Source organism: Pelobates fuscus, chromosome 13 (assembly GCF_036172605.1).
Source record: "Pelobates fuscus isolate aPelFus1 chromosome 13, aPelFus1.pri, whole genome shotgun sequence".
In the NCBI taxonomy this organism is placed as follows: domain Eukaryota; kingdom Metazoa; phylum Chordata; class Amphibia; order Anura; family Pelobatidae; genus Pelobates; species Pelobates fuscus.
In genome coordinates, this window is record NC_086329.1 from 102,221,324 (window position 1) to 102,247,560 (window position 26,237).

The 26,237-nt window shown below is 41.8% G+C and overlaps 1 protein-coding gene across 1 annotated transcript; it reads right to left on the reverse strand.

Moving 5' to 3' along the window:
* Nucleotides 1-1,257: 1,257 nt before the first annotated feature.
* On the reverse strand, nt 1,258-10,946 carry LOC134582817 (high affinity immunoglobulin gamma Fc receptor I-like). Its single transcript, XM_063439483.1, has 6 exons — nt 10,632-10,946; nt 8,757-9,005; nt 6,270-6,551; nt 2,701-2,973; nt 2,065-2,346; nt 1,258-1,544 (listed from the first exon to the last, which is right to left on the reverse strand). The coding sequence occupies exons 1-6, from the start codon at nt 10,903-10,905 to the stop codon at nt 1,420-1,422; spliced, it is 1,485 nt and encodes a 494-aa protein (XP_063295553.1). The 5' UTR covers nt 10,906-10,946; the 3' UTR covers nt 1,258-1,419.
* Nucleotides 10,947-26,237: the final 15,291 nt, after the last annotated feature.

A 26,237-nucleotide genomic window follows, 5' to 3' on the forward strand; every position in this document is an offset into this window, starting at 1 on the left:
TGCAAAAAGGCTCATAAAAGACTCTGTTCATGCAATTAGGATTATATGGTTCGGTTCCCGAACAGCCGCACGAACCAGAGACCACCCGGGAGGTTGTTAAACCCTATGAACACTTAGTAATGATTCTAACCGCAGTGTTCTAATTGTCTGGTTGGGTGACCGCTGTTCGCATGAACGACCATGAGGTGGTGGCCATCTTGTTCACATGAACACAGGCAGCGGTGTTTGGTCGTCGAGTTCCTGGAACTGAAATCGGACACAGAGACTCCCGAACACCGCTGGACTTCCATCATCACCTGCGTTCGGTTCTATACAATTTAGAAGGGCACTGTTCGGTGGAATAGTTTGTCTGGATGAGGAGAACAAGCTCCAGGGTAATACTATTGACTATGTATGGTAGTTTGTTAATTTTTAAACTACTGAACTAGACAACTGTAAGCCCTGATTCTCTGGAACTGTTTTGGGCATGGGACCATGTGTCCGGTCAGTCAAATAAATGACTTCCAGGAAATTCCTGGACCCCTCAACCAATCTGGGTGAATTTTGGATATGTTGGTCTATCAGGGGATGTAACTTTTGTGAGGGTTTTGTGTGTTTAAAGGTATTTGGGGGGGGGGGGGGTTTATAAAATTGTGTGTTTTTGTGTCTTGAGATAATTGAGTTATTACAGTACTTGGCTCAATTATCTCCCAGGTACAGAGGAGGGATTGACCTAGTTAGGTGTGGGAGTGTCCTGGATCTGAGAACCAATGCAATTGTGTATTTGTTTCTGCTGTGGTTTACTCTCAGGTCCAGCAGGGGTTCTCCTTGCATGGGGACTTGCATAAAAGGCCAGTTGTGGCTACCAATAAATGAGTTCCTGCCTACCCTCAACATAGAGCCTCGTCTCATGTGTGCGGGGAACAGCTGTATCTGCTCTGGGGATTGCTATATCACGATACTCCCCTTGGTTATAATCACTTGCTCTTAAGAGCTTATTGCTACACTCTCTTGGAGGAGAGGTCTACCCACTGGACGCTGGATCCTGGTCTTGGGTCCAAAGTGGGTGGAGGACAGCAAGACCCCAATCAAGCTGTAATGCTGTAAGTAGGGACTACAGTGCTGATGGTGTCTGGTGGAGCACTTGGACTACTCGGTGAACACTAGGAGCATCGATTAGCGGAGGTACCCGGTCGGGGTGCCAGGCGGTCCGACACAGCCTTTTTATCCATGGAGAAATTTGTTAGCCATTTTGAAGTGAAGAAGGATTTTTCCCATTTTTGCACAACTGGAAATTGTTTCAAATAATTGTTTGCTTATATGGAGCAAAAATGAAAATGAGAGGTTGTAGAGGTGGTGTCTTTTTGTCAACCAATATTGTGAAAATTTTACTTAAATGTACAACTGCGGACAGTTTAAAGTGGACATTTCCTGCAGAACTCAATCGTCATACGTCTTCATAACATCATTCTTCATGTGATGTAAGAAAATACACAACGTGATGATCAATATACATGCGGACAGTGTCATCCTTATTATGTTGTTCGACGTATAATTAATGGTACCTTGGAAAGAAAGAATTTAGAATCATTAAATACAATCTATTACGGATTCAATCAATGAATGAGAAAAGCACAAACCTTTTTTTATTATTATTATATTTTTCTCTAATTTTTACATTTCCAATTACTTACAAATTGTGGTAGGAATAGCATAAAGCATGGGGTAATGAGATATAATCTGGGCCCATTGAAAATGTAATTTATGAATTCCAGATGATATCATGTCCATATCTTCGCCCACCCTATCATCCACCTAAACTGCCATCCTTGATCTTATTATTCTCCACCCACTCTCCACTTTCTCCGCTCAAAGCCCCACCCACTTGCCACCAACGTGCAATGTATTCTTTGCTAGAGCAGCATGTTTCTCTTACAATGGCTTTAACTCAATATTTTTGGATACATTTTTCAAGTGATTTAATATTTTTGGATACATTTATCTAGTGATTTAATATTTTTGGATAAAATCGAGGTCAATATATCCACATATTAAATTTTTGTTGGTGATGTGCACTGGGCTCACCTTGTATCTGAACGTTTAGTCCTTTACTTATCTTCATCACTTTGTTATTTGCAGTTATGACTTTACAGTTATAAACTCCAGAGTCCGCCACCTGAGCTGACTCAACCTCATATTTATTGGATAAACCGAATTCTTGCACATTCTGTTCATTTCTGTAGAATGCAAACAGTAATTCCGTAGTATTTCCAAGCAGAGTCGAATTTGAGTCGCAAGACAGGGTCAAGTTACCCCCTTCCACCAGCAGATCATAAATCAGTTTAATCTTTGGGTAAGAAAACAACTCTAGAAAGGAAAAAAAATCCAAATGAAAGGATTTTGAATAAAGTTGTTACAATCTACCGTCAGTATCCAATCAATAACGTTTTTTTGATTTCTAATAGGTATTTTGTTGATGTGCAGGTACTTCTCATTGACTGGGAGCGTCAACTGAGCACTCAGTCAATGAGCTAAGCCCTACATAGTTGGGTAGCTCACGGCAGAAAACTTCCAGCTCTCATTTTTTAGAGCACGGCATGTTCCCTCCACCTATCTATACGGGGCCCTCTTGAAGTTTCATTCTATGTAGATTTATTACAACCTATCCACAGTACATTTAGTGGAAGAGAGGTTCCTCATGGGTCAGTGTTCCCCACTCACCTTGTACCTGGATATGTAACATGCGGCTTCTCTTCTTTACATTGTAGTTTGATGCTCTGACCTCACAGGTATAATTTCCCGAGTTCTCCAGCTGAGCTGACTGAACCTGGAACTTATTGGATGAATTGAACCCCTGCACCATCTCTTCATCTCTGTAGAAAGCAAACTTCAGGTCTATGACATCTTGAGGGATTGTGTCACATGTCAAGGTCATCTCCGCACCTTCTGTCACATCCTGAGGGCTTGCTTTAGTTTGAGGGAATGAGAACAGTTCTAGAAGAGGAACATTCATTGTATGTTAGTTTTATGGACTAGAAAGAAGTTACCTTGTTGCAAATACGTCTTACAGTCCATTGACATCAACCCCTACATATATATGATTTAGCAATATAAAGTTACACTTAGCAATTTCAACTTTCATCTCCTCTAATCCAGCACAGTGTTCTCTACATACAGATGCCGCCTCTAATCCAGCACAGTGTTCTCTACATACACATGCCGGGTTTTATCAAGGCAATAGTACTGAGCATAATGTGTTTAACAGTGGAATGTTAGGCACAAATTCCTATAAAAATAGTATTTACACATTTTCATTTATCTTTTGTTTTCTAATCTATCATAAGTGAGACATGTCGTGGTATTTTATTTTTAAATACTGTGCTAGGAATATCATACTATCAATTTTTAATTCCCTACTCTTTTCTGCAAATAGTGAAAGAGATTAAACCTTAATATATTTATATGATTTTAATGTTATATTTTTCAGAGCAGCACCTGTGACTTATGCCCAGGCTGAACACAGGAAAAAAAATTTGTATAGCTCTGGCACTCACCCAGAGAGGGGCATCTGGTTCGGAGGAAGTCCTAGAACCCCAAATTAAACATAAACAATATAATAGTAAAGAAACCATGCACACTCAAGTACAAACAAGATAAATGCTTCCATTTTACTTTATTTATCAAAAAAAAAATAGGAAATGTCGGGATATATGAATACTCTGAAAGGAAAACCATGTCAGTTTAACAAAAAAATAAAAATAAATGTAAAAGTATATATCAGAGGAAGCTCCCCCCCTCTCAAAAAAAAATAAATAAAATAGAAAATGAAAGGGACAGACTTCCCTTATAAAAACCCCATCTCAAGATCTTCAGAAATAGAGATATAACAGTGTTGCAAACCAACGCCTAAGACATATTTCTTTAGATCTTGTGATATGGTTTTTATAACGAAAGTCTGTCTCTTTAGCTTTTTTAATTTTTTTATTTAATTTTTGTGAGATTCCTCCAATATTTTCTTTAGATTTTGTTTGTTAAACTTATGACAGGCTTTTCCCCTTGAGGTATATGTATATTCTGACTTTTTCTTAAATTTTTGGCAAATAAAATAAAATGTAAGTATTTTTTGGGGTACTTGAGTGTGCATGATTCCTATACTAGTATATTATTCCCAGGATGCATATTTTCTAATCAGCATCATGTGCAATGGAGGCTGTCTGCTTAAAGAATCACTATAGCGTCAGGAACACAAACATGTATCCCTGACCCTATAGTGAAAACCCACCATTTAGGTGGCTAAAACTAACCTTATTTTCAGCTCTCCACGGGTCCGCGGGCGCTGGCCCCGCCCCCTTTGTGGCTTCAAAACTTCCGATTCTTAGCCAATACAATGCTTTCTCATGGAGATGCATTGAATCGATGCATTTCTATGAGGAAAATTCAGTGTCTCCATGCAGAGCGTGGGGACTCTGAACGGCAGGGCTGCTTACTGTGCAACCCTGAGCCAGGAAATCCCTCCAGTGGCAATCTAAGGAGTGGTCACTTGGAGGTGGCCCTAGGGGCAATGTAAACACTGCCTTTTCTCTGAAAAGATAGTGTTTACATGAAAATGCCTGAAGGAAGCGATTATACTCACCAAAACAACTGCATTAAGCTGTAGTTGTTCTGGTGACTATAGTGTCCTTTTAACATGGTTGCAGCTGTGAATGATCACCATCTAGTGGATAAAACCAATCTTGCGCCATATAATAAATTGCATTAAGCGATCATAGCCTCGATTTTAATTATTTTGTTTTACAAATCTTGCAAACACACAATCTATTAGAAAAATGTTCCAAATTATATATCTACAAAAATCCTTATATACTTTAATGGTGACTTCTGTACATTCATAATCTGAAATGTGTTTCTAACATATTGTGATTATTTGTAAACCTTATCCAAAATAATGAAATCAAGACCCATGTGTTTCACAGACCTCATTGTCCATCCATGGACTTACCTCTAACAATGTTTGAATGTGTTCGCAGTTACTCTAATTTGGTATTGATGAGATTTACAACTTTTTCTTATTCCTATGCACCGCACCATGGCTTTTCCCCTTGAAGGGAAACTATCGACCTTACATTATCAATCATTATTTTGGGACTATAGGTTTCCTTCTGTCCAAATAAGTAAAATAAATATTACTCACCTGTTTTCCAGAGCCATGACTCCTCAGCTGCAGTCTCCAGCTCCACCTTTGGTGATGTCAGCAAGGATTCTGACATCACCCGAAATCTCATTCAATCTAATGTTTCTCATAGAGAAGCATTGGATTGGAGAGTGCATCACAGAGAAACGCAATGCTCCTCCAATCAAATGCTGCTTTCAGTTGTATTTGATTACCAAACCAGGTTTTACTAGATTTGGAGAAGGAAGCACCTCTAGTGGTTATCATGAAGACAGCTACTAAAGGTGAATTTAACCCTATTATGTAAACATTGCGATTTCTACAAGAACTGCGATGTTTTGCATTACAGAGTTAAAATAATAATACCACTGTACCATGACTATTTCAAGAAGTGGTGTAGGTGACTACAGAGAATTTTTAAGTGTGTGAGGCAGTTTTCCTCTTTAATATTATTCTTGCTTTTCATTATTGCTTCTTGCTAATTTAGCCCAGCTGTATCCTCCCAATTTCCAAGTTATAAGTATTATCAAAACAGCAGACTCAAGTAATTGTACAAAATACATGTTTTTTTCCATATTACTAGAACACATTTTCAAATGTACAGAAATTAAAAATATCTAAAATACATGAACGATGAAGAGTGAGTGAGTATATAATGGGCACAATTCACAAAATATAACCGTATCGATATATGATAAAGATACGTTTTTTTGTTGTTTTTTTTAAAGTGTACTCACCATCTTTAATGTATTTGAGATATTTTTCATTACTTTTCATTTGAACTTTTTGTTTGGTAATGAGGAATGAGGATACATGTCTTACAATTAAGTGTGTGCTCTCGAGGTTATATGTGTGATTTTGCTCTTTTGACCACTAGAGGCAGGGGTTATCCACTGGTTTGCACAATCTATCTATTTAGTCAGGTTCTTGACTTGTGTGCACGATCGTACTAGTAGATGTATTTGCTTTCTAGTTACCCTGGTCACCAGAAGACATCCTAATGGTCACAGGATCTCAATATGTGGATAACAACAGCTGCTATAGTTGAAAATCTGGATTCTCAGATTGATTTAGAAGTTATGGTTCATTTATTATTACACAGTTATCGTTGTTAAATTACCCAATATCTGGAAACGCGTCACGCGGCTTATCTTCTTTACGTTGCTGGTTGAGGTCTTTACTTCACAGGTAAAGTCTTCGGAATTCCCAGCCTGAGCTGAATAAATCTGGTATTTATTGGATAAACCAAATTCTTGTACATTTTGCCCATTTCTGTAGAATGCAAACTGTAGTTCTGTAGATGTTCTGAGCATGCTGACACTTGTGTCACACATGAGGGTCACATTAGCACCTTCTTTCGGTGCATATGGGTTCACCAATATTTGTGGTTGAGAGAACAGGTCTGTCAATGAATACAATACAAAGGAACATGGGTTATATTTTGTTAATTGTGTTCTGTGAATTAAAAATAACCCATTTGATTTTCAAGGGTTCAGATCTTTTATCACAACTTCTTATGCTCCAAAATTAGTCATCCTTCCTCCCCAAACTGTTTTGGTTACATTTGATTTATGTTTTGGATCTTTTCCTCAGAGTGGCATCTTTGACTTTTTTATTATTTTAATAGACATTAGGTAAGATAGGGTTTGTGCTTGTACTGTTTCTATATATTTTTGTTGAGATTTGCCCTGCATGTGCAATATCTTCCGAATGCATCCCTATGGTTAAGCTTTTGACTGAGATCATCGATCGTGGGGTCAGTGGGTGTAACAAGGTCCTTTCCGCTGAATATTGGAGGTTTGGCTTTGACAAGACCAGCATGGTGAGGGAAGAAGGGTAAAAAAACCTAACCTTTCAAACCCTAAAGGGCCAGGGGGACTCTGAAATAGGTAGGGTATCAATATAGTGTTATGAATACATGTGTTCCTTTAAAACCCGACTCTTGATTATATTTTATCTTTAAGGGGGATCTAGAAATTCAACCTTTATTAAAGGGACTTCCCAAAGCCTTGTCATGATGCATGCTCCTTGGGTTATGATGCTAGAACATCCTCTTTTACTGCAGCTATAAGACCACTCACTCATAGGTGTCACAGTACAAACCAGATAATATCTTGTGCTCTCATACATTTTGGTGTGTGCCCATGTGGCAGGCGTACATAATACAAGTCTCCACATCCTCTAACAGGTCACATCTATAGCGCCATTCATAAAAGTACAATGACTGGAGCTGCATGTTCTGCTGAATGTGTTAGAGTAGTGTAGAGGTTATTGGTTAGTGAAATGCAAGATGTTTCAAGATTGTGTAAAGTAGTGGTTAAAGGGACACTGTAGGCACCCAGACAACTTCATCTCATTAAAGTGGTCTGAGTGCCAACTCCCATCACCCTTAACCTTGAGCATGTAATTATTGCAGTTTTTATAAACTGCAATAATTACCTGCTATGGTTATGTCCTCCTCTAGTGGTTGTCTACCAGACAGCAACTAGAGGGACTTCCGGGTTCATAGACGACTTTTGGTTGCCTAAACGATGCTGGACGTCCTCATGGAATACTTTCTTATGAATGCCTCCTGATGGGGAGATCCTAATGCAAGTGCGGCTATTGCCGGAGGCGCGTGGGCGGAGCTGAGCCAGGGCCGAGGGACAGAGGATAGACGTAGGTCTTTGGCAGAGCGCAGGGGCCTCAACTGGACATATTTGTGTACTAGGGAGGATAGGTAGGTTGGAGCAGCATTATGTAGGGATTTGTAAGCAAGCACCAGAATCTTAAATTGAGCCCTTTATCTAACTGGAAGCCAATGTATGGACTTACAGATGGGGGAGGCGTGGGAGGTGAGGGCGGACAGGAAAATGAGCCTCGCTGCCGCATTCATTATAGATTGCAACGGTGCAATCTGGGAACATGTAAGACCACTGAGAAGGGGATTGCAGTAGTCAAGGTGAGAAAGAACAACGGCATGGACCAGCACCTTAGTCGCGTCTGGTGTTAAATATGGGAGGATGCGAGCTATGTTTTTGAAATGGAAGGGGCAGGATTTGGCGATCGACTGGACATGACGGGTGAAGAAGAGGTCGGAGTCAAAGAGAACACCTAGGCAGCGAGCCTGCGAGGTAGAGGTGATGGTGGCGCCATTGACTTGGAGGGAGACAGACCCACGGGAATAGCAACACTTGAGGGAGGAAAGACCAGAAGTTCTGTTTTGGACAAGTTGAGTTTCTCCTGTTCTGTTAATTACCTGCAGAGACTTCAGCAGTCTCTTTTGTTAAAAAAGTTCAATTTACAGAGCAGGAGATACAAACTTCCAAAGTAAACAGACCGTGCTGTAAGATCTGATTGAAAATGAAACCATGCAGGTTGTGTCAGTCACAACCAGAGGCTAGGGTTGCGTAAACAAAAACAAAAGTGATTCAACTACTACAGAGAATTGAGCAATAATACTGCAGGGTATGATATATACACCAAAACTGCTTAATTAGGCTGAAGATGTTTTGGTGCTTAGAGGGCCATATAATAAACTACATCCCAGCATCCACCTGCCCTTTACCTAAATGGTGCCCATTTTATAGCTTGTATAAAAATTGATAAGAAACTCACTATATCTCACCTCTGACAGACAGCATGGCTTCAGTGGAATATTTTCCACCTGATAATTCTTTAGTACATCGGTATGCTCCAGACATGCTCAAACGGACATTTTTAAGTGAAACCAAATCACTTTCTGAGTCCTGTATAACATTATTATCCGAGTTGTAGAATATTGTCCTATTTGCGTTGTGTCCTTGAATATTATGACATCTCAGAGTAACATCATCTCCTTCACAAACATAGTGCGGCACTTGCAGGATGATCCAGTCTGAAAAAAAAGTTGTGACTTGTTAGGTTTTAAGGGCGAGCATCGGTGTTGTAAGAGTGGGGTAAAAGGGGGCCAACAGCCCCAGTGTGTAACTATAAAAGAATCTAGTGTCAAAGAATGGTTTCTATTCAGGTCTAATTTCTGTCCTCAAGATCTATATCGGTCAGTAACTTAATGGGGCAATCAGCATGTTCGATTTGTCAATGATGGAGAAATGCCTTCAGGGTTGTTAAACGTGAATTGAAAATTATTTTATAGTATTTTCCCAGTTCAACTATTTTGCCTTAAATTTGAAATTCTCTTTGATTTTACTTGGAGTCCATCACATTTTAACTTTAATGATTAAACCTGAATGTGTGAGCCTGGAGGACTCATGAAACATGAGCTAGACTTAGCTATGGGCTCCATAGTTAAAGCAACACTGTTATAAACGTTTGTAATTTCTATATATTTCTATTTATGTTATGGTATACCTATACCATCTCATTCATTTTTGTAATTTATGTATATGGATTTATTTTCAAGGAGTTTCTTATCTACCTTTCTACCTTTAACCCCATCCCCCGCACCCTCCTTCAGAGCAGCCATCTTTATGCTTCTTTGGTGAGATTATCAATTATCTCACCTAAATCTCACTATTTTACAATCACCTGTTACTTTTCAATCTGTTACTTTTGGCCAACAGCATTTTCTATCTGGTGATTTTGAAAAGAAATGGACAACTGCTAAATAGTGAGTAGGTACGGAGTATCTCCAAGATGTGGAACAGATCATCTCACTGCTGCATTATAGATTTATTCAAAAATTTGTTTGTGGCCAAGTTCATCTCAATTAAATTTCTCTTAATCCACATCCAAACTAATCAATTTGTCCTGTATTTATTCAATTAATAAAACTCCACAAGCAAATCTTGGATCATGGATTAAAAGAATTGGATTTTAAAGAGCGGATCAAAATGAAATTTTACACAAGTCTGCTGGAAAAGAGGTAAGTTAACCTTTTTTTGTTGCCACTGGGAGTTCTAATAATCGAAATATATATTTAAACATTCCAGCATTACACATAGATTGTTCCTTTAAAGGGACACTAAAGGCACCCAGACAACTTTAGCTCAATGAATTGGTCTGGGTGCAGTGACCCAGCACCTGTAATCCTGGAAAGGTAATTATTGCAGTTTTTTTTTTATAAACTACAATAATTACCTTTATGGGTTAACTCCTCCTCTACTGGCTGTCTAAAAGACAGCCACTAGAGGGACTTCCGATTTGTTAGGCGACTTTTGGTTACCTAAGTGACATTGGGCATCCTCTCGCTATGCATTAGGACTCTCAGGGTCACCAGAATACCCATAGGAAAGCATAGAATAATGCTTTCCTATAGGGAAATCCTAATGCGAGCGAGGCCATTGTGGCGCATGCGCATTAGGTCTTCCAAGCCGGGTGTGGGAACCAGGTTTTTAACCCCTTTTGTACTGTGTGTGGGGAGGTGGTCATTATAGTTTCCCTTTAATGCAAAGAGCCACCTTACATGAACATAAGGATAGTGATGCTTCAAGTTAGGAACAGAAAAACAGCTTAAAAAACGTGGCAAAATATTGACATTGATTGTGTTGACTGGTTAACTTACCATAACTAACGTCCAACTTTACAGCATCACTTCTGTCACTTGTTGCGGTCTGGCACCGGTAGTTGGCACTGTCGTGTGTCTCGGCATTTTTTATTATAAACTGCTTTGACCTCGTGGTTAGAAGCTTGTCATCTTTGTACCAGATATATTCCTGGACTTCCCGTCCCACTGAATCCACGTTACAAGTGAGACTGAGAGTTTCGCCTGTGAATATTTTTCCCCAGTTTGGATTAAATGAGACCACAGGTCTGACAGCACCTTCTAGAAACAACATGTTTTACAGATTAATTAATTTGGCAGTTTTGCAATCTTATGAAATGTTTTAGGTTGAACACAGTCTATATGAGGAACATCTAGATTCGCACAGGGGATTCTGGGTATTATAGCAGATTCTCTCGTATCGTTGGTGAAATGGAGTTGCCTCCATTTGCTTTGCCCAGAATCACCCTACATCTGAAGCAAGGAGCAAATTTGTAACTAAGAAACAATGATTACAGGTGAAGAAAATATATGGAAAACAGGAACAATAAAGTTTGCTCTCGAAAATACCCTACAGCAGATAAACTATATGTACATATATTTGATTAATTCTATTTTCATTAAATTGCATAATTTCATCTTATTATACCGCTTGTAAGAGTTTATGTAGAATATAGGTGATCTTTTTTGTGAAGAGGTCTAAAGTGTGAGGTTTAAAAGGAAGTGGAAATTGTGTGGACAGGATATAGCTGGTGGTTACAATTACTTGTTACATGTAGTGGTTCTTTGAAACTGTGAGGTATAATTCTTCCTCTCTTAGAAATCACATGTGAACCTCTAAGAGCCTTGCTTTGATACATTTCATGTTTAGTTTCTCTATATAAAGGGAATTTTTTTGAGTACTTAAAGGCACTATGACCATTTCAACTCATTACGGTTATTAAATTTCCAATTACAGCTGCCTATTTCTGTTCAAACGAATGCTTCCTCTTTACCCCAAGCAGTACAGGGAAGATGGACTTTAGGGGATTTTCATTTGCCATTAAAACATTGAAAGCAGTTTAACGCCTCATGGAAGGACAGCGTCAGGGGACTCCAGATACTATAATCACTTCAATGGGATGAAATTGTTACAGTTACATTGTCTACATTGTCCCTTTAAATGACCAGGGTTTCCCAACTAATTTGTCCCTTGGAACCCTTTGACATGGTATAGCAAAACTTTGGAACCCCAACAAAAAATGTGTGTCGTAGAGTAGCGCAGAGCAAACCTTTCAATGAGCAGAGTGTAATGTTCTCTTTTGATAGCAAATTCTTTTTATCTCTGGTTTAATTGTTGATAATTGTATTCGCATGTCTGTAGTTGCGTCAAGTCGATTTTGATACTTTGTTTTTGTTGCAGAGTAAAGCGAGAATCCAGTTTCACATAAGTATGTGTTGGCGAATGGCAAAACAGATCTTTGATTGTCCACTTGGACAATTCTGGTTATTCTTCGCGTAAATAACCCCAAAAAACAATAAGAGAAACTTCTTTACATTTTTGGCTTAGTTGACTGTCAAAAGTTATATCGATCCTCTCCACCGAATGCCTCCTTAAAACCTGGGACACCCACAGGGATCTACTGTGCTCAGCACACCCATGGGCCCTAGCAGCTCCGATTCGAAACCTACACCACTTCAATGGCACATTCCCGCATCAGAAATGGGAAGAAAAAAGAATCACACATATATATCAGCTATGCACCAAAAACGGTCTCAAAACGTTCTCAGACCTACAAAAAGAATTTGCCTTACCCCCGAACTACACGTTCGCATACTTACAACTCAAAGCGCTAATAATCAACAACAAAATCACAGCTTTGAAACACTCACTGCAAACATCCATTACGAAATTTGAAGCACAATGCCTTTCACTGCCCCCCCGAAGAAATCGGTCTCTACCTGCTATAACTACCTTGCTAACCCGGACAACAACACCACATGGAAGTTCATGCAAGATTGGCAGACAGACCTACAAGTCACAATATCCCCGAAGGACTGGGAAAAGATTTGCGCCTCTCATGAAGGGCTGACATAGAGTACAGCACACCTCGAAGCATCTAGGAAAATTATATACAGGTGGTACATGCTACCGACCCGACTACACACCATATTTCCCTCCTCGTCGGACTTATGCTGGCGGTGCCACACCACCAAAGGAACTATGCTACATATGTGGTATACATGCGACAGAGTTCAAGACCTATGGAAAGATACAGTCCTACTTATTGGAAAAGTCACAAATTTCCGACTAGCACTTGACCCTAAAACTATACTACTCCGATTGTTACCAGATGAAGCTCCGAAACTGATCAAGAAAATGATGTACCTCGGCACAGTATCCATATTAATAGCTAGGAAATGGAAGACAATGGACTTGCCCTCCGTCCGAGAAATTGAAACAGAAGTGAAATCAGTACTGGAGTACGAACTCACCATGTGGAACCAAGCGAAAATAGGGAAATTAAGCCCCCACGCCGCCATGATGTGGCGAAACTAAAGCCAACAATTCACGCACACCAACGCAGACCTTCCTTGGCCCACAGGTGAGCTCACCTAAAGCCGCAAAAGGGGAAACACCCTACAATCCAGCACCAATCTCCCAACACACCTTACCTGATTAACCCAAACCATAGGAGTCATGACTTTAGGACCCACCTACAGCCGCAGCCCGGTACCAACGCTAAAACCCCCTCCACTTCCCTCCCACCCTCCCCACCAGTTCACTAAAGCCTCCTCACCCCTCATGTCCCCCCCCCCTTCCCTGAAGTCATAACACAACATAGCGTTATCACCCTGACCAACTATGACACTTCCCCCCCCCCGGAGACAGGGGATCTTAAACCATATCGACCCCACAGGGTTCATGATGCTACCTCCACACGTAGAAGTGAGTGGACACCCCGACCATGGGGAGCTCCTTCCATACACACTACCCACAGCAACACCACAATGACAACGTAGAAAAAGTGTAGAGGTGATAGGTGTGTAAAAGATGTGTACCCCCCTGCTTAAATCATTTGTCATGAAATGTATATCAAAGATTGTACAACCCCATTATGTTCAAATGAGGCTTCCCTTTCACTTATGTACCCCATTTTTCTTGTCTTTATGAAAATAAAAAATATCAAATTGAAAAAAAAAAAAAAAAGTTATATCGATCCGAGTCTCAAAATCTACATCAGAAAAATTGGCTGGCTTGTCTTTTATGAATGGATTTCGAACCCAGTCATTATTGTTTTCATTCAAGAATGGAAAATACTGATTAATAGATGTGATTAAATGGTGACGATGATCTACAATTTCATTGTGAATTTCATCTTAAAGTTCAATTTCTGATTCTTCAAGAAAATCCTTAAGTGTTGGCAAAGAGTTCAAATTATTTTGCTCAACAGATGAGGTCCAAAACTGCAGCTTACGAGATATATTTTGCATTAAAAAATATTAGTGTTTTTTCCTTGGAGTGATAAACGTACGTCATTTAATTTTGTGAATATGTCTGCAAGATATGCTAATTTGGATAACCACAGAGTGTTTGTTAATTGATCAGATAATCCAAATTTAAGATCCTGGAAATATGCAAACATCTCTTGACGCAATTCAAACATTCTAACAAAGACTTTACCTCGTGATAGCCAACGGACTTCTGAATGCAAAAGCAGAGCAGAGCGGTGACTACCCATATCGTCACAAATAATTTTAAATAGTCGTGACTGTAATGGTCGACTTTTGTTAAAATTAATTATCCAGACCGATTTGTCTAGCACTGTTTTAAGTGGGATTAAAATATTTTTAGCTACCAGTGCATGTCTGTGAAGAACACAGTGAGAACTGGTGCAGTTTTTTGCTAAATATCTTATTCGTGTCACAGCGGCCGGCCACTTTCCCAACCATTGCTTTGGCACCATCACCGCACACATCTACACATTTGACCCGATTTATACTGTGTGTTCATGAACTTCTGGATACAGTTAAAGATCTTCTCACCAGTGGTAAGAGTTTTCAAAGTTTTACACAGAAGCAAGTCTTCTTCAATCTGTTTGTCAGAATTATATCTAACAAAACCCAACAAAACTGAAAGTCCTGCAACATCTGTGGACTCGTTTAACTGCAGTGAGTTCCCATCACATTGATGCAGTTGAGAAATTCGTTCAGTATGGATGTCATTAGCAAGATAATGAATACGGCGCTAAACTGTGTTGTCGGAAAGTGACACAGTTTCAATTTTGTTTACTCCACTTCTCCCTTAAAATACATGGCACTATTTATTTTGCACATGGTTTTATTAGTGATTCCCCAATTGTGTGTGCTTCTCCTGCAAGTGCTATGTGGTAACTCACTCTGTAAGAAGCCTCTGTGGCTCTTTCATTAGCATGTTGACATTTTTTTGCTCATAAATTGTTTACTCTTCTGATTCTCCTCTAGCTTTCGCTTAAAAAAGTCAACGTCTTACCCCCAGTTATGATTTCTGACAAAATAAAAATTGTCAAATTGAAAAAAAAAAAAAAAAAGTCAATGTCTTTATCTTTGTACTCTGCGTGGTTTTGCTCAAAATGACGACGTAATTTAGCAGGTGCTAATGAACTGTTTGGCAATATTTTATTGCAAAGTACGCATTGTGCTTCAGGGCAATCTTCATTTCTGGCAATCCAGTAGCTATCATCATATTTTCCTTGTTTGAGAAGAAGATTGGCTAGCATTGTGTATTTTTCTTTTTTTTGACTAGTCACGTGTCTCTGCTATTTGAGGAACAGAAGATACAACTATTTCGGGCATGTTTTCTGGATATTTAGTTGTATCTTCTTTCTCAGTTTCTATAAGTGCCAAACAGGTAGAAGTTGTAATACTTTTTCTCTGAAGAGTTCCCCGCTTTAACCAGCTTTCCAAATTCATGGTTGTTTATTGGTAAAAACAAAACAAAACACTTTGAAAAATACAGATCTCACAACCTGACTGAAGAGGATATCGCTCTTAGAAAGAACTGAACTTAAGCAGGAATTTTGAGTTAGACTTGGAGCAAAAAGATTTGAACACTTAAAAAAATACAGTTAACATTTTTTTTGCCCCTCACAGAGTCATTCAATACCCCTGACAGAGTCTTTCAATGCTCCTGACAGAGCCTTTTAATGTCCCTTACAGAGCCTTTTAATGTCCCTAACAGAGAATCACAATGCCCCTGAGAGAGCCTTCTAATATCCCTTACAGAGCCTGTTAATGTCCCTAACAGAGAATCGCAATGCCCCTGAGAGAGCCTTTTAATATCCCTTACAGAGCCTTTTAATGTCCCTAGCAGAAAATTTCAATGCCCCTGATAGTCTTTCAATGTCCCTGACAGAGCCTTTTAATGTCCCTAGCAGAGAATTTGAATGCCCCTGACAGGCTTTCAATGCCTCTGACAGAGCCTTTTAATGTCCCTGACAGAGCCTTTTTTGATGTAACTTACAGAGCCTTTTAATGTCCCTAACAGAGAATCGCAATGCCCCTGACAAAGCCTTTTAATGTCCCTTACAGAGCCTTTTAATGTCCCTAGCAGAGGATTTGAATGCCCCTGAAAGGCTTTCAATGCCTCTGACAAAGCCTTTTAATGTCCCTTACAGAGCCTTTATTGTCCCTAGCAGAGAATCTCAATGTCCCTGACAGAGGCATTTAATGTCCCTTACAGAGCCTTTGAATGTCCCTAACAGAGAATCACAATGCCCCTGATAGAGTCTTTCAAGGCCCCTGACAGAGCCTTTTAAAGTCCCTAGCAGAGAATTCCAATGCCCCTGATAGAGTCTTCCAATGCCCCTGATAGAGTCTTCCAATGCCATTGAAAGAGTCTTTCAATGCCCTTGACAAAGCCTTTTAATGTCCCTAGCAAAGAATTTAAATGCCCCTGACAGAGTCTTTCAATGCCCCTCAAAAAGCATTTTAATGCCCCTGACAGAGTCTTTCAATGCTCCTGACAGAGCCTTATAATGTCCCTTACAGAGCCCTTCAATGTCCCTAACAGAGAATTGCAATGCCCCTGACAGAGCCTTTTAATGTCCCTAGCATAGAATTTGAATGCCCCTGACAGGCTTTCAATGCCTCTGACAGAGCCTTTTAATGTCCCTTACAGAGCCTTTATTGTCCCTAGCAGAGAATTTCAATGTCCCCGACAGAGCCTTTTAATGTCCCTAACAGAGAATCACAATGCCCCTGATAGAGTCTTTCAAGGCCCCTGACAGAGCCTTTTAATGTCCCTAGCAGAGAATTCCAATGCCCCTGATAGAGTCTTCCAATGCCATTGAAAGAGTCTTTCAATGCCCTTGACAAAGCCTTTTAATGACCCTAGCAAAGAATTTAAATGCCCCTGACAGAGTCTTTCAATGCCCCTCAAAAAGCATTTTAATGCCCCTGACAGAGTCTTTCAATGCTCCTGACAGAGCCTTTTAATGTCCCTTACAGAGCCCTTCAATGTCCCTAGCAGAGAATTTCAATGCCCCTGACAGAGCCTTTTCATGCCCCTTACAGAGCCTTATAATGTCCCAAACAGAAAATCGCAATGCCCCTGACAGAACCTTTTAATGTCCCTAACAGAGCCTTTTAATGTCCCTAGCAGAGAATTTCAATGCCCCTGACAGAGTAGTTTCATGCCCCTGACAGATTCTTTCAATGCCCCTGACAGAGCTTTCTGTTTCCATAACCTAACAGAGCTTTCTATGTCCCTACCTAGCAGAAATGTCTATGTCCCTACCAAACAGAGCTTTCTATCTATGACAATAACAGAGCTTTAACTATCAGCTCCACTCTCTATCACTCCTCTACCACGAGTGATAGAAAATGGCTGTTGCAGGGGTGGCTGGCTGATGGCAGGGCTGTCTGTCTGCTGGGCGGGCTGGCTGATGGCAGGGCTGTCTGTCTGCTGGGCTGGCTGATGGCTGGGCCGGCTGGCTGACAGCTGGGCTGGCTGTCGGCTGGGCGGGCTCTCTCACAGACGAGCAAAGTCTAGGTGGCTGGCTGATGGCAGGGTGGGCGGCAGAGCGGGTGCTGGGGCGGGTTTTGACGGCAAGGCGTTTAATTTTATGTTCATATAGCTTTAATTTTAAAATGTAATATAATAAAAGGCTAAACTTACCGGTGTTTCCAATAATCACTGGGGAGATAAAAAGCAGAGAAAATATTAAGAAATATCATACAGAACAAACAGTTTACTATTAGTCACAAAATTAGTAGTTTAGCTAGAATAGAACAATATGGCTGTAGGTGTGCCAAGCAGGGGCATTGCTAGATGACAAAAAGAACCGGGGCTTCAGCCCAAGGGTTGATTTTTTTACTCTTCCCGCATGTATCAACCAGAGGCCTAACTAGAAACCACAGGGCCCCAGGTGTTAAAATTGCCCTGGGACCTCACCCACATACGTCTACCACCGCCCTCCCATGTACCCCCCTCCCTACACACATGCAAACAGATACACATGCAGACACACACATATACACACACACATACATACTGACACATAAATACACACACACACACACACACACACACACACATACATACATACATACATACACACACAGACATACATACACACAGGCAGACATACACACACATACATACAGACATACACACACATACATACAGTCACACACACAGACAGACAGACATACACACACACACACACATACAGAGAAACATTCATACAGACACACATACCTTTCCCTGGAGTCCGGTGGCTAATCCTGATGAGAGTCAGCGTTCCAACTCTGACTCCCTCCTCTCTTTCCTCCTGCGCAGCTCTCAGTGGTTGCTGGGTGGAAGTGACTGGGGAAGTCACTTCCTCCCAGCGCCTGACATCATCAAAGGGGGCCCTGTCGGACTGTTTAAGTGCTTACTGGGCCCCCTGGAAATACATAGCATCGGCCAGGGCCACGTTACTTAGCTGGCACGGTTATACCGTGCGGGACAGGGCCACGTTACTTAGCTGGCAGGACCCGCGGTCAGAGAGGTCCGCAGGGTGGTCGAGCCTGGAGTGCAGGACCCGGTCGCAGCTGCGACCCCTGCGACCGCGGTAGTTCCGCCACTGGTATCAACCTAAGCCTTTCCTAAAAGGAACTCCAATACCAAACCCTACGCCCAATTCTAAACTATAATATTTACTGTCAATAACATTGTCACAACAAAACCTTTGACTGAATTCAGAATACTGCGGAATATTGCATAATTATATAGTTAGAGACTGTATTAAACCCAAGTCATGCATTATTAACACTTTTTTTCCCCCTTAGTAGTACAGGGGGGCTTGGAGCTAACAATAAATGGTACAATATGGGTACAATATGAGACCCAGGGCTTTTTAAGATATATCCAGCAATTTTCAGCTTCAACCCAATCTTTACTGACATAATTACATTGATATACACTAATATAAGGCAGAATTTTGAGCTTTATATTTTAAGTCACCAGATGGATATTTTTTTAAAATTTAATTCCAATTTTATTGGTATTTCAAAGGTGTAAAATGGGTACAGAAAGGAAAAAACAGGGGGTGGGGGGAAGTTTCGAATAGGGGGAACAAGTTTCAGTTGCATAATGTTTACATTCGGTATGATTGTAAAGTATTTGACATTTCAACAGGTATATCACAGTATAACAAAGAATCACATACAGTTCCTATTTTTGCATTAATATAGTCGATAAAGTTAATACATTTAATACAGTTAATACAGTTAATAGTGTTTCCCGTTTTCTCTTACGCGGTCTCATGTGTCTGAGCGTATCTCGTGTACGACTCATGCAAGGTTGGCCGGTGTGGTTAGTCTTCGGCCTGTATGTACAGTCCGGAATTCCTGAAATCAGGGGGCAAACGGTTGGATATATGGGGGTTCAGAGATGGATCTGGGGAGTGGGTGGACGGGTAATGCGAAGGGAGAGGAGTTTGGGAGTACAGAGTACGATACGTTAGCTTCTATACATTTATTATTTTAGATACATTGTTATTTTATATACTGTTCTTTTGTATACATTGTTATAAGGTTGGCTATGATTGCTTCAGTGTCTGCTCCCAATATTGGAGCCAGTGTTCCCAGATGTTCAGATACCTATTGCGTTTGCCCAGCGAGGACCAGTGGAGATTCTCAATTTCTCTCGTATTTTCTACCCTCGCTATCCACTGTGGCACTGTGGGGGTTGTGGTTGATTTCCAGTATACTGGTATGAGATTGTTTGCTTCCCCTAGTAATAGCCATAGTAAGAGTTGTTTTCCCTTGTTTAGAAATGTTTGTGGCCATCCCAACAAGACTTGGGAGGGGGTTAGAGAGTGTGGTAGTTCTAAAACGGTGTTGACTTTTGCGATTACCTCATCCCAGTACCCTTTGATCTGCGGGCATTGCCACCAAATGTGTTCTATTGTGCCCACCCCTTCCCCACACCTCCAGCATTCATCACTGATTGTTGGCCAGAACATATGTAATAAATCTGGTGTTCTGTACCAACACGTGATGCGTTTGTAGAAGGACTCTCGTCTGGACAGGCTAATGGAGGCTAACATGGGTTTGGAGAAAATGTATTCCCATTCTTTATGTGTCATGTGGATGTGGAGTCCCTTCATCCATTTCCTCTGGTAGAGGAGTGTTTTTTGTTCCCCATGTGGTGTTTGGAGTATTTTATAAATTTGTGAGAGTGTACGTTTGCGTGTATTTGTAGCAGTGCATAATTTTTCAAAGGGAGTCAGTTCCCTAGGGGTCCAGTGTGGTATTATATTGTGGGTCAGAAAGTGCTTCAGCTGGGAGCACCTCAGAGTCACAGTGAGTGAATGGCGTCCACCCGGTCCCTGTAGATTTATGACTTGGGGGGTTGTAGCTGTTGTTAGTATATCTTTGAGTTGTGGGTCTGGTTTCCCTACCAGCTTCGGCAGGATTGAAACCCCCCTCCCTCCCAGAATGTCTGGGTTGAGGGCAAGTGGATATAAAGGCGATATGCCCGGGGATAGGTTCCACAGTGTTTTATGTATTTCTTTAAGATGTGGTGGATGAAAGGATGGGTGGGCTTCACTATTTGCCGCAGATGGCAGGTTTGCCATGGAAGCATGGAGAGTGGTACAGAGGAGAAACTTTGCTCGAGTTCATACCAAGCCTTCCCATGGGTCTCATCTGTCCACTCCCTTATTCTAGTGAACAGGACTGCTATATAGTATTTATAGATGTGGGGTAGGCCTAGTCCACCTTCTTTTTTATTGCGAGTGAGTACATCGTATGCCAGCCTTGATTTTTTAAGGCTCCACACGAAGGATAGAAAGGATTTTTTCAGTGTGTTGAAGAAGGAGCCGTCTAAATCTATTGGCAGGGTCTGGAACATATAGAGGATTTTTGGCAGAATCATCATCTTGAGGATATTGATCCTTCCAAAGAGTGAGAAGTGTGGTTTATCCAATTTTTTCAATGTAACTGCTATGTCATTAAGTAGGGGGACAAAGTTCATTTTATATAGGCCTTTGATTGTAGGTGTTAATTTAGTGCCTAGATAAGTAAGCCCAGAGTCTATCCATTGATATTCGTATAAATAACGAAGTTTGGTGGTTCTCATGGTATTTAGTTCTACTCCCATTAGTTCACATTTGTCGGAATTAATTTTAAAGTTGGAGCAAGCACTAAATTGGTCTATTTCTTTTCTGACATGGATTAGTGACTGTTCTGGGTGTGTGAGGGTGAGAAGCACGTCATCTGCGAAAGCAGAGACCGTTGACTCCCTTCCCCCTGCGCAGTAGCCTTTTATGGAGTAATTTGTCCGGATTGCCGTGAGGAAGGGTTCCATGGCCATAACAAATAGGAGGGGCGATAGAGGGCACCCCTGCCTTGTGCCATTGCCAATGGTGAATGGGGGTGAATTTATTCCATTGACCCCCACTGTAGCTGATGGTCCCCTATACAGAGTGCGCACCCATGTTATATAGTTGGGGCTCATCCCTAGCGCCTCTAGCGTAGTGAACAGAAAGTTCCAGTCCACTCGGTGGAACGCTTTTTCAGCGTCGACCGAGAGCAGGATTGTTGGGGTTTTAGTGTCTGTTGCCCCATGAATGATATTGAGGATGCGGGTGGTATTGTCCCTTGCTTCGCGTCCGGGTATAAACCCCGCTTGGTCTGTGTGTATCAAATCTGTGAGGAAGGATTTAATTCGGTTGGCCAGAATTTTCGCAAATAACTTAAGGTCCAGGTTGATCAATGATTTGGGCCTATAGCTGCTGCATAGGCTTAAGTCTTTACCAGGTTTAGGCAGTATTGTGATTGATGCTTGCAGCATCGGGGGTGGCAATTCAGGATGTGTTGTTAGGCTGTTAAGCGCTCTTAGATAATAAGGGACTAGGATATGCCGAAGAGATTGGTAGTATCTGGCTGTTAAGCCATCCGGGCCCAGGCTTTTGCCCTTTGGGAGGGTTGTTATAGCCTTGTTTATTTCCTCCGCCATGATAGGTTGTTCCAATAAAGTGGCTTGGGGAGGGGTTGGGGTTTTCTGAAGGTGGGAAGTGACATATGTTTTTATGTCGGGACGAGAGCTTGTTGGTGGGCCTAAATTGTATAGATTGCTAAAATAGTCTCGGAATGTTTTGGCTATATCTTCTGTTTTATCATGGCGCACGCCCTCTGGCATCTTAATGTGTGATATGTATGATTTTTTTGTGCTTTTAGTGTCCTGGCTAGGTATTTCCCACTTTTGTTACCGTGTGAGTAGTATGTCCCTCTGGTCAATTGAATTGAGCCTTCACTAGAAGGAGGTTGCGTAGTTCCATTTGGAGGGCTGTTAAGGTGTTGTATGTTTCGGGTGAGGAGTCAGATTTATGTTTTAATTCTACTTCGGAGATTTCATTTGTGAGTGACTGGATTTTTGCTATTTGTTCTTTTTTTAATGCGTGCTCCCCATTTGATCAGGGTGCCCCGTGATATGCCTTTGTGTGCTTCCCATACCCACGTGTCTGCAGTACCCCTGTCTGTGTTTTCTGAGAAGTATTTGGGGATGGAGTCATTAAGGCCCTCCCTTACTCTATGATCATCCAACAGAGACTCATTGAGACGCCATGAGCTGGCCCGTGCTCCTGAGTCTATGAGGGACAGTGTAAGAAATACTGGGGCATGATCAGACCAAGTGATTTGACCTATGGATGCTTCTTTCAGGAGTTGCAGGTGTCTGTGCCCTATGAAGAACATGTCTAGAGTAGCTATGTGCTACCTGAGAGAAGTATGTATAGTCCCTTTCTTGTGGGTGTGAAATTCTCCAACAGTCCACTAGTTGGTTGGCATGTAGTGTCCATTGGAAGAGAGACCGTTGGTGGTGTTGCATGTCCTTACTTGTAGTGGAACTGTCTGTGGAGTGGTCTATGACTATGTTCCAGTCCCCCCCAGTACCACCACGCCCTCTGCGAATTTCTCCCGTTTCCTTAGACATAGGTTTATGAAGGATACCTGCTTGGTGTTGGGTGCATATATTGTTGCCAGTGTGACCAGTGTGTTATTCAGTTTCTCTTTAACAAACAGGAATATCCCTGCGGGGTCTGACTTGGATTCACTGTGTGTAAAGGGGCTGCAGGATGCTATCAGAATGGCCACCCCTCTAGATTTGCCCCCATGGTAGTTGATAAAGTACGAGTGCCCTATCATTTTAGTTTTCAGTTTGGGAGTCTGGTTTCCTCTGAAGTGGGTTTCCTGTAGAAAAATTATGTCAGCTTGTTGTCGTTCTATTACCTGCACTAACACTGTACGTTTTTTGGGTGTGTTAAGTCCCCTATGTCAGGATCGGGTCAGGGATCCAACACGCAGAGTACAAAGAGTAGCTGATACGTATACCGGTCCTTAGAATGGCCGGACTTAACGTATAACTACGATAGAATGGTCAGAGACAAGCCGAGGTCGAGGGAACGAGAAGACAGGTAAGCGAGAGACAAGCCGGGTCAAGGATAACAGAAAGACAGGAGAGTAAATACCAAAGCCGGATCAGAACCAAAAGGCAAGAGAATAACAAAGCACTGTGTGACTAGGCGGACTAGAACCACGACAGGGCAATGAGTAAATGAGAGAGCCACTGTTAAGTATCCTGGCTAGGGAGAGAAGACACGCCTCCGGCGAGTCCTGATTCGTCTCCCGAGATTTGAGTGACAGGACGTTCCGGGTTGGCGTCATGACGTCGACCTCCGGTCCTCCTGCTATAAAAGGAAGTGACTCCCTCGCGGCCGGCGTTAGCAAGACCGAGAGAACCGCGAGGGGCCGAGGAGACATGCCGTCCGGACGGATAAACTTCTAAGTCTCTACCTCTCTCAGAGGTAGAGGCCTCAGGTACCCTGACAGTACCCCCCCTCTCAGATACGCCCACCGGGCGGAAGGAGCCGGGGCGAGATGGAAAGCGGGAGTGAAATGCCCTGCGAAGGCGAGGAGCATGAACATCCTCTTGTGGTACCCAACTCCTCTCCTCAGGACCATAACCCTTCCAGTCAACCAAATATTGTACTCTCCCCCGGGAGACACGAGAATCTATAATGGAGTTAACCTCATACTCCTCCTGACCCTCCACCTGAACAGGGCGCGGAGGGGCGATTGTGGAGGAGAATCTGTTACAGATTAGAGGTTTCAGCAATGACACGTGAAAGGAGTTCGGGATGCGTAAAGTAGCTGGGAGAGCTAGACGATACGCCACTGGGTTAATTCGAGTCAAGATCCTGTAGGGACCAATATAACGAGGAGCGAATTTCATAGAAGGAACTTTAAGGCGAATATTCCTAGTACACAACCAAACTCTATCGCCTGGAACAAAATTCGGAGCCGCCCTTCTACGTTTGTCAGCATGTTTCTTAACCAGTATAGAATTGTGTAGAAGAATCTGTCGAGTCTGGTCCCACAACTTCCTCAAATTGGCCACATGGACATCAACCGACGGCACTCCTTGGGAAGGAGAAACCGAGGGAAGAATAGATGGATGAAAGCCATAGTTCATGAAGAAGGGGCTTGAATGCGTAGAGTCACAAACGAGATTGTTGTGCGCAAACTCCGCCCAAGGAATCAAACCGACCCAATCGTCCTGGTGTTCGGAAACAAAACAACGTAAGTATTGCTCAATCTTCTGGTTGGTTCGTTCGGCAGCTCCGTTAGACTGAGGATGATAGGCGGACGAAAAATTCAATTTGATGCCTAATTGAGAACAGAAGGCTCTCCAAAAACGTGAAACAAATTGGGAGCCTCTATCAGAAGTGATCTCCGAAGGAATCCCATGCAAGCGAAAAATCTCTTTAGCAAAGATCTCCGCCAATTCAGGAGAAGTCGGGAGTTTAGGCAAAGGTACGAAATGTGCCATCTTGGTAAACCTATCGACTACGGTGAGGATAACAGTGTGCCTTTTAGAAATAGGCAAATCCACAATAAAGTCCATTGCCACACAGGACCAAGGTTTGTCAGGAATTTCCAGAGGTTGTAGAAGGCCACAAGGAAGCGAATGCGGTAGTTTAGTCTTAGTACAGACCTCACAAACTCCGATAAAATCCTTAATATCCTTCCGTAACGAAGGCCACCAGAAATCCTTGGAGATCAAAGAATACGTCTTGCGAACACCCGGATGACCAGCCACCTTACTCTCATGAAGACACTGTAAGAGCTCCAATTGGAGTTCAGGAGGAACGAAAAGTCTGGAAGCCGGAGTCAGTCTAGGTGCCAGATGCTGCAAGCTCCTTATCTGATCAAGTAGCGGAGAATGGACTTTGAGAGTAGTGTTAGCGATAATGTTACACTTGGGTACTATAGAGGACAAAACCGGCTCAGATACGGCAGCAGGTTCATATTGGCGAGATAAGGCATCGGCTTTAGAATTCTTAGAACCTGGCCTATATGTGAGTACGTAGTTGAAGTGAGTGAGAAATATGGACCAACGAGCCTGTCTAGATGATAGTCGTTTAGCCTCTCCAATATAGGATAAGTTTTTATGATCTGTCAAAATCGTAACAGGATGCAAAGTACCCTCCAACAAATGTCTCCACTCCTTCAAGGCCATTATAACCGCTAGTAGTTCCCTGTCACCAATGTCATATCTGCTTTCAGTACCTGACAATTTTTTGGAAAAGTATCCACAAGGATGTAATGGTTTATCAACACCCAACCTTTGGGACAGAACAGCACCTATACCTGTCTCAGAAGCGTCAACTTCGAGTAGGAAAGGTAGTGTAGTATCAGGGTGAACTAAAATTGGTGCGGAAGCAAACAGCTCCTTGAGTGTCTTAAAAGCCAGAAGTGCTTCAGTAGACCAATTCTTAGTATCAGCCCCTTGTTTGGTCATATTGGTGATGGGAGCAATGATAGAGGAGTATCCCTTAATGAAACGTCTGTAGTAATTGGAGAAACCAATAAATCTCTGGATAGCCTTGAGACCCTTAGGTAAAGGCCAATCTAATATGGATTGGAGCTTCTCCGGATCCATTTCAAACCCCTCCCCAGAAATCACATAACCAAGAAAGGTAGTTTGGGATTGGTCAAAGCTGCATTTCTCTAGTTTGCAGTATAAGCCATGCTGAAGAAGTTTGTGTAAAACCCTTCTGACTTGTCCGTGGTGAGTTTCAATATCCCTGGAATGTATAAGTATATCATCAAGGTATA